The 9,450-nt window shown below is 35.4% G+C and overlaps 1 protein-coding gene across 1 annotated transcript; it reads left to right on the top strand.

The window, feature by feature from the left end:
• Window positions 1-327: 327 nt before the first annotated feature.
• Window positions 328-9,122, top strand: LOC147510452 (GTP-binding nuclear protein Ran-1). Its single transcript, XM_086602425.1, has 9 exons — window positions 328-385; window positions 466-535; window positions 619-675; window positions 761-878; window positions 4,872-4,961; window positions 5,077-5,256; window positions 5,341-5,418; window positions 8,231-8,321; window positions 8,826-9,122. Exons 1-8 carry the CDS (start codon window positions 383-385, stop codon window positions 8,298-8,300), a joined length of 666 nt encoding a protein of 221 aa, XP_086458551.1. The 5' UTR covers window positions 328-382; the 3' UTR covers window positions 8,301-8,321; window positions 8,826-9,122.
• The last annotated feature ends 328 nt before the right edge of the window (window positions 9,123-9,450 follow it).

Genomic DNA, 9,450 nt, shown 5'->3' with positions numbered 1-9,450 from the left:
ATATACACAAAATATCACTAAATATCACCAAATATCGCAAAAAATGGCAAATATCATTGAAATATCGTCAATATTTGCAGTCGTATATATCTCTGAACATATCGTAATATTTATATATATTTTTTTGAATCTGGATAGATATCCCTAAATATCGTAATATATCGAGATATTTTGTATTATGGTGTAAATACCGCTGCCCCAACTCATATGGTGAAAATACAAAGTGCGAGATTCCAACCGGGACCAAAATCCAATGGCTGAAATAGTCGCGTCACTTGAAAGCCAAAGCCCCACCTCCCCACTGAATACAAAAAATATATATATATATACTCACTTCAAAACTCTGATTTCCAGCACTCTTTTTTCTTTCTCCTCTAAAAATATGGTACGTTCTTTTCTTTTCTATTTATCCTCGTCAAATTATTATATTATTATTATTATTTATTCAAAAATTTTATTTACCAGGCTTTACCAAACCAACAAACAGTTGATTACCCAAGTTTCAAACTTGTTCTCGTTGGTGACGGCGGCACCGGTAACTTTATTACTATTTCAATACCTCTATTTATCCAATTTACTTTATTACTTATCCTAATATTTGTTACTTAATGTTTTCAGGTAAAACAACTTTTGTTAAAAGACACCTGACAGGAGAATTCGAAAAGAAATACGAACGTAAGCTGAAATTTTTATTCTAAATTTCGGAAATTTTATTTTATATTTCGGGGTTTGATTTTTTTTGTGTGTCGGTATTTTGCAGCTACGATTGGTGTGGAAGTGCATCCATTGGATTTTTTTACAAATTGTGGGAAGATTAGATTTTATTGTTGGGATACTGCTGGTCAAGAAAAATTCGGTGGTCTTAGAGATGGATACTAGTAAGTTCTTTCCTTAATTTTGTGTAATGCTGTGGTTTTAAGGAACGGAGTGTTTTCCTGTTGTCCATTCATTATACTAAGAAATGCATGGAACCATTGTATCTGCTATTTGTTTAATAGGTTCAACTTACACTTTTCTTAGTTTGTAAGGCTTCAGCATTATCAATTATTGGATTATAGCAATTTTTTCATAACAGTGCTGTGCCGAGACTGCAGGGCCAGCCCTGCGTTTCAAGGGGCCCTATGCAAGCTCCCGAAAATGGGGCCTATATACAGGGCCGGCTCTGAGGGCAGGCCAACTAGGCGGCCGCCTAGGGCCCCCAGTTTGTTGGTTAAATTTTGGGCTCCAAGTATAATTTTATACCCACTAGACCATATGTAAATGACTCAAGGTTGTTCAGTCCAGTCAAATTATGTACAGTCCAGTCCACTCAAACATTGGCCCACGTCCTCTCATGTAAAAAACTTGTTTTTTTCTCAATAATATAAGCCCATTTTAAAAAACTCACCTTGGGCCCCTCAATTTTCAGGGCCGGCCCTGCCTATATACTAATTAAAAAATAAGTAACAAAAAAACTCGCAAAATATTTTTTCTTTCTTGTTTCTTCCCATATCACTTCTAACTGCCCCAAGGGGGGGGACATGGAACCTAACCCCATTGATCAAGCATCACATAGTTCTCTTATCACAATAAAACTAAAAAGAAAAGTACATTAATAAACTATTAACCAAAAATAGATCTTGACCCATTTCTACTTGCGAAATCACTGATTACACTTGCATAGTCAATTTTCTCTACTAATCCCTTCTCAATGGATAACATGGCTAATCTATTTAATCTATCTTATGACATGCTTGACCGAAGGTAAGATTTTATCAATTTCAACTTTGAAAAGCTCCTTTCTCCAAATGCAACTGTAACTGGTATAGTGAGTAATATTTTGTAAGAAATCCATGCATTTGGAAAACAACTAACCGTTAACATCAAATGATCCAACACATCAGCTGCTTTCTTTATGCTATCTGGCAAATCTTCTCTCAAGATCTTTAGTTTAGAAAATAACTCTCTCCCTTCAATATCAGATATTGTGTCGTGCTTCAGATACTTTACAAGGTTCTCACAAGAAGATTTTAAACTAGTATTATTTGCAGACTTCAACTTCTCCAAATCATACAAAAACCCGAAAATTCCTTCAAATTTTTGAAATTCATCAAATCGACTCCGTAATAAAGAAAGAGCTTGGTCAACTATATAAATGAAGTAGCGGATTCTGAACAACTCTTTAGCAGATTGTGGCAATTCTTCATGGCAATTTTTCAGTGACATTATCATCAAACTGTCTCTTTCTACGAATGATGCGTTTTTCATGAAAAACGGATTCAACTTGCATATCAGCCGCAATCTCCTTAGCTTCCACCATAGCCTCATCAAATCCAGTTACTCTGTACCTTTCAAAATATGAAATGAGTCCTTCCAACTTTATAGCTACATCTATATGCATGTCTTCTTTTTGCAAGAGTTTGCTAACATAGTTAACCTATGACAATACATTGTACCAAATAATCATACCAACCAAAAATTCAAAATTTTCAAGCTCGTGTGTTGCTAGAGACTCAGCATCACTCTTTGTTTTTGGATCATCACTAGTTTCAACCAAGTGAAGTAAAGCATCTCGAATCTGTGGAGCTTGCTATTTTATCGCTGCAACACTGTCCAAATGGCTTTCCCAATGTGTTGGTGCCAATGTCTTAAGAGTAAGACCACCTTGAACCTTATTTTTAAAAACTTGCCATCGCTTTGTAGATGAAGAAAATACCGAATATATACGTTGTACCACTTCGAAAAAAGATACAGCTTTTGGACAAAAGTTCGCTATATCACATAGAGCAAGATTAAGTGTGTGAAAACCGCATGGAGTATAGAATGCCCTAGGATTAACTTCGAGCAATCTATTATGTACACCTTTGTGTTTCCCTTTCATATTGGATCCATTATCATAACCTTGGCCTCTTATATTACCAATGTCGAGTTCAAGAGTATCTAGCATATCTTTCAGTTTATTAAAAAGTCCCAAACCTAATGTGTCATCCACCTTCCAAAATTCTAAAAAATATTCTTCTACTTTCATTGGACTCGTTGAAATATCCACACACCGTACAATAAGAGACATTTGTTCTTCGTGACTTATATCAGGTGGACAATCAAGGATGATCGAGAAATACTTTGCATCTTGGATTTTCTTCACAATCGAACATTTAACATCACCTGCCAACATTTTTATCAATTCATTTTGAATCTTGTGACTGAGATAATGATGGTGAATTTCACTTTTTTGAATAAGTTGGAGGTGTTTCTGGATAACCTGATCAAATTTACCCATCATTTCAATTATACTCAAAAAAATTCCATAATTATCTTCATAAATCTTTTCATGCTTCCCGCGAAATGGAAAATTATTCTTAGCTAGAGTTTTCACAACAACAAGTATTCTCTGTAACAATTCCCTTCAATGTTCCTTTTCTTCCGAAATCTGTTTATGAAGATGTTTATCAATCATTTCATTCTTGCCAAGTCGATCCACCAATTCAATCCAATATTTTCAACGTTTTTTATGATGAGGACGTTGTTCATGTTGTTTTTGTCGTGAGATTTCTCCAATTGTCATATCCTTCATCAGTCAACTGAGAGGTATTTGCATTTTGCTTGAATAACTTACAACAGAAGCAATATACCTTGTCTAAAGCGTGTGAATAGACGAGCCAACTTCTATCTTGTTTCTCCCCATTCTCCAAATGTCGAGTGTAATAAGTGGAAGAAAAATGTCTCCCTTCAGAATTTCTAGGAAAATTACCACTATGATCTCTCACTGGACCCTTTTGTACTAGTAAGTCTCTAAAAGTTTGGTCAATCTTATCCCAATTTCTTGGATCATAATAATTCACCGGTCCCTCATAATCATTATTAGCTTGTGCATGTTCTTCAATCACCACATTTCCAGATTCCACATTATCCAATTCTTCACGTTCTTCATTAATCCGTTCCTCATTTACCAACTCTTCATGCCCTTCAAGCATTTGTTCATCATTTATTTCTTCTCTATTGCCATTGTGATTCTCATCTACCTCGTTAACGGGATTTGCATTTGAACTCTCTTCTTGTTTCGTGGTCGTAAAGAATTTTTTTATAGCTCCTACTTGAGATTGAGTCATTGCTTCCATTCTTTGTTTCTTTTTCCTTTTTTCATGACCAGAGGGATACGTTCTAGTGCCTGCCATCGAAAAAATCCGAAAAAACAACCTGATAATAAAATCAACTAAAAGTAACTAAATCAGCGCCTGTTCATCAAGTGTTCAACTTCCTAAGTTTCTAGGCATTAAGCAAAGAATCGTACTTGTTTTCTGAACTTGATAATGTTTCGTTCTATGAGTCAGAAGAAGAAACGGAGCCAAAAAGAGCGAAGATGGGTTTTTAATTTTTTTAAAGATAATTAGGTTTGCCAAAAAAAGCTAGAAAGAATCGATTTGGGTTCTCTTACTCTAAATTCTAAAACGGACTTTTGTGTGGATGTGGACCTTTTGTTTCTGTGTGTGGGCTATATCAATTTTGTAAGTTGACATAGTAGTGGGTTGAAGTGGCGGACGGGGCCTTTAAAATTAGCAAACATTAGGCGATGTAGGCCCAGGGCCGGCCCTGCGAGACTGTTAACTTGAATATGATTTCCTTGGTAGTTTCTTGTCGTTCTTACTACTAACTTTTTTTTTTTTTTTTTTTTTTTTTTTTTCACTCTTTTCATTGCCACTTAAAATTCATAATAGAAGTTGTAAAGATGCTTTGTAGTTTACCATAATCCCTACATCTGTGTTTATGTACAAGCTTTTAAGACCCGTGTGGTTTCGTTTGCACGTTCTCATACCTGTTTGTACAACTTGTCTGTCATTGTGGTCGATATCAAAGCTGATTTCAATTGTGGTCTCCTGTTTCCCTCTGTTTAGTATCCATGGGCAGTGTGCAATTATCATGTTCGATGTCACTGCTCGTTTGACTTACAAGAACGTCCCTACATGGCATCGTGATCTCTGCAGGTTTGTTGCAGATGTCTCTAGTTTCTTTGATGTGATTACGATATGATTACATTGTTTGGGGATTTTTGGATTGTTAATTCCAGGGTTCTGTCCATTATTTTGGTTCAAACTGCAGGGTTTGTGAGAGTATACCTATTGTTCTTTGTGGAAACAAGGTTGATGTGAAGAACAGGCAGGTGAAAGCAAAGCAGGTCACGTTTCACAGGAAGAAGAATTTTCAGTATTATGAAATATCTGCAAAAAGCAACTACAACTTTGAGAAACCTTTCCTATATCTTGCCAGAAAGCTTGCTGGGTAATTAGAAGTTCCCAGCTTATTGATAATCTGTTTTTACAATTCTGTGACGGATTCAAGTCATTTATTTCTTTGTCATTGTAGGGATCCTAACCTTCATTTTGTTGAGTCTCCTGCTCTTGCTCCTCCAGAGGTTCAGATTGACTTGGTAGCACAACAACAGTATGCATCATCTTTCTCTAACTCCATTATTTATTTATTTATGTTTATTTTTTGGTTTGTTTTTTTAGTGTATTTTTATTAACACGAAAGGCCAACCACATTTTGGTGATCCTCAAATCTCAAAAGTTACCTGTAGTTAAGCTTTGGGATGATGAAAATTATTCGCATAACATTAATTGATTTATAGAGCTAAAAGTAGTTGGAAGACATAATGTATCTCTTAGGGCATCTTGTTTATACGCTTGGAACGATCTCCTACCTGAAGTGGGAGGACATCAAATATTCAAATATCTATAATTGGCTGTATTAACTATCTTAGTATCTTTGTTAGTTAGAAATTATGTAACATGGACACGCTATTTCAAAAACAATCTATGTCGGATACGTATCCACGTGTCAGTGTCGGACACATATCGTATGTGATGTGATATAACTCAATTTTTTTATATCTCGCCATGTTAGACATGGACACACCTATCCATGTCAATGTAACTTAGTTTAGAAATACGACCAAGGAGATGAGAGAAGACTCAAACATGAATCTAATGTTGGATGTTTTAAGTAGAGATGTACTCGCGACGCTTGGATCATATTGAAAAGTCATTTGTTTGAAACATCTGGGGGAATTAAGATTTTCAATGAGTGATAAAAGAATATGATTGTTAGGATTTGGCATTGTTTTATCACTTAAAAATTTCGTTTATCACTCAAACATCCAGATTCTAACAAACCTCATAACCTACTTTTTGTCTCTGCAAAGTCACCAAATGTTATGCTTGTTACAGACCCCTCAGATGCATTCTCACAATCCACATTAATTATGTGGTTCCGATTTTCAAGCCACTTCCTCGTATGTCCAGACCTGTTTTTCTCTTAACTCTGATCCATGTAGGATATAAATCCCATAAGTGTAGTGTATGTTAATGGCCAATTGTAATGGACTTGAATTCTATTATTAGTAAAATTTAGAATTATAAAATTAGCAAACGTTATCCTGCGTCTTGACTATTTGGGTTTCCCGAGGCTGAAGCCTCATATCCGTGGAACAACTTAGATTCCCTCAACCCTACCAATGCAACAGACGTGATATACCGGGAAGTTGATTGAGATGGTTTAGCCCTATGCAAACAGTTGTGTTGAGAAATGTGTGAATTCGTGTGTTCAAAAAGAGTGAAAGACGCAGGAAAGCATCGTTTAGGGTGTGAGAGGAACTTGTCTACATTGAATTTAACTATATAACTGACATAGAAGTAAGTATTTTCTGTTATTCCAAACATATCTTTTTTGTTTTGTCTGTTTCTTCTCACTAGTAGCTCTGGTCACAAAAAGTCAGTTACTCGGTTTAGGGTTATTAAATCAATTATTGGCTAAAGAGGAAGGACTTGGCCTAGGTGGCTAGAGCAAGTTAAAAAAATTGAGGTTGGGTATGTATGAATGAGGAAAGTTAATTTCTACCTTCCTGGATCATGATGCTTATTGTTTAGATTGTCAGTTGGTTGATGTTGGAACCCTAAGAGAAAAGGCTTCTTGTTGATAATACTGTACCATATGCTGTTTTGATGCAATAACATTAGGCATGCAGAAAAGGAATTGAGAAATCCAGGAGGTGAAACTGATGATGTATGTGTTTATGGTAAATGTATTATTGATTGCCAAAAGGCACTATTTATAGGGCCCAAAAGTGTAAGTTCATAAAAAAAAGAACCCCTTCTTTTATGTTGACAAACAATGCTGTTATCTTATGATGCACAATACACATCATATGTCAGTTTGAAATTACATGTAAAGGTAGGGGTTTTTATTTTTCTGTTTTTTGTTTCTTTTTCCCTGAAGATTTAAGTAAACGGTCTATTTGACTTGGTTATATGTGCAGGAGCTTTTAAAATGAATGTATCATATGTGTAATTCTTTATGACTTCGTTTTTATTTTCCTCGATACGAGTACAAACTGCAAACAAGAGAAAACATTCCAACCAGCCAGCAACTACCAACTCCTGTTCCCATCTCATTGAACACTAATTGATCCCATAAAACAAGGTTCCATCTTGAGTTTGATGCTGTCTGAGTTTTCATGGGATAATCGCTGAACCATGTTTATATCATCACCGCAATAAGCCAATAATGCATGCCAAATTTGAACTACTCCTTTTATAGTTAGTTTACTGTCCGTTTTCAATATTAAATAAGGCTACGTGTAGTCCATCGTTTTCTAGGCTTTGGAGTTATATTAAATTATTTTGATCTGATAGATGTCATTTGTGCGTGTGTGTGTACTCATGCTTGTATTAACGTTTGTACGTATTATGCTAAAAGAATCAGAACTAAGTTGATGTTGATCTCCATTTCGAGATGGTGGGCCAGGCTAATCAGACTCGAGCTCTCTTGTGTGGAATGGACGGACGTTTAAGAGTTCCTTTGTTTATGTTATTCTGATGTTCTACGAGGACTGTTATTTGATGCTATAAGAGGAGTGATAGGATGTGGAACTGAAATTTATGTGTATTGTTCAAACTAGAATATCTCCAGAGATTAGGACCAATTGGGCATATTAAGAATATGAAATAAGGTTTTTCTAAATTAGAACATCACCATTTTATAGGGGAGGAAATATAAAGTTTATTTTATAACCAATCGAAAAGTGCAGACAATATATAAAAAAAAGTGAATGCCAACTCACCAAGTACTAAAACCATCTGTTAAGGGGATCACAGACCCCAAAATTGTAATTTCTTAACCGTGCGTCTAATTCTAGTCACTTTGTTTTCCTATCTGGCTTCGTGTCCTAACCTTTTTATATTGTGGTGTCAAATAGGCATGAACAAGAGCTTATTGCTGCCGCTGCTCAACCTCTACCTGATGACGATGATGATCTAATTGAGTAGTGGCGCTGGACAAGCAGGAAGGTAAGAATGTTCAAATACATCTGTTTACTTACAAATTATACTTTATGTCTGATGCATTTAGTATCTTACTGTTTAAAAAATTGCAAAAAATCTTGTGTTGCATCTCGTTATTGATGATTATAGTAGTTTACATTATGATTCTTTCCTGTTTCTACAAAATAAATCTATTTTATTTTATTTTTTCCATTTGAATGGTATGTTAATCTTCAGTTATTATTGTTTCTTGTTTCCTTAATTTAATGCCATTGGCATGGCTAGAACGTCATTCTTGCTCAACATGGATATGTGTACGCTAGTACAGTTAAAATGTATAACAATGACATTTTTAATTTATGTGGAGTGTCCATGTACTATTATTGGTTTTATATTAAATTCATTGTGTAATTGACTTGACCCATGTTAATTCATTGTGGTCATTGCTCTTTCTCATACTCAATGGTTACTTCAGGAACTGAGCGGAGTTGCTAACAGCAGCTGCTTATCCTCATATAAATTCATTTGCAGAGGATTACGTGGAGGTTTGAGCATGTTTTGCTATGCAACTTGGCGAGTCCCAGTCTTGGAAATTCAGTATTGCAGTATATGCCATGAATTCTTGTAGCAGCAATGTGTTTCATCTGAGGATTGGTATAATTTAGCAATGTCTATTAGAACTAGATGGGAAAGTTTGTGTTTGGAAGTTTTTCTTTTTGTCTTCTGTAATACAGTGTTGGGAGTTTTGAAGTTTTTGATGTGTTTAATATTTTGAACTGTCTGTCTCATTTTTTTCTGGATAAAATTGATGTCTTAGTTTCTGTTGAACAGTTGGTTTCGTTGATTTGTGCAAGTTGTGTATTTTAACATGATAGTGTATATAATAATAAGGGGTAGTCGACCAAGGTCAGTGAATTTGGAGGCTAAAGACGATTCTATAGGCTAATCTCGGATTATAGGTGCACTGTTGTGTGGGCGCCGTGGGATCACAAATTATTGAGCGGCAGCTTTGGGAAATCTCCAATGGTGGCCCTCAAAATTGAGGACCGTGTCAGCTTTGTTGAGGTTTTATAGAGTTGTAAGATATGTACCCAGTGCGGTCTTCTATTGTATCACGGCTTTACAGGTGTTTTTAACTTTGGAAGTTTGAAACTGT

Source organism: Coptis chinensis, chromosome 3 (assembly GCF_015680905.1).
Source record: "Coptis chinensis isolate HL-2020 chromosome 3, ASM1568090v1, whole genome shotgun sequence".
NCBI classification, from domain to species: Eukaryota; Viridiplantae; Streptophyta; class Magnoliopsida; order Ranunculales; family Ranunculaceae; genus Coptis; species Coptis chinensis.
Note: the sequence above shows the minus strand (reverse complement) of the source record. Positions and strands in the feature narration are given on the sequence as shown.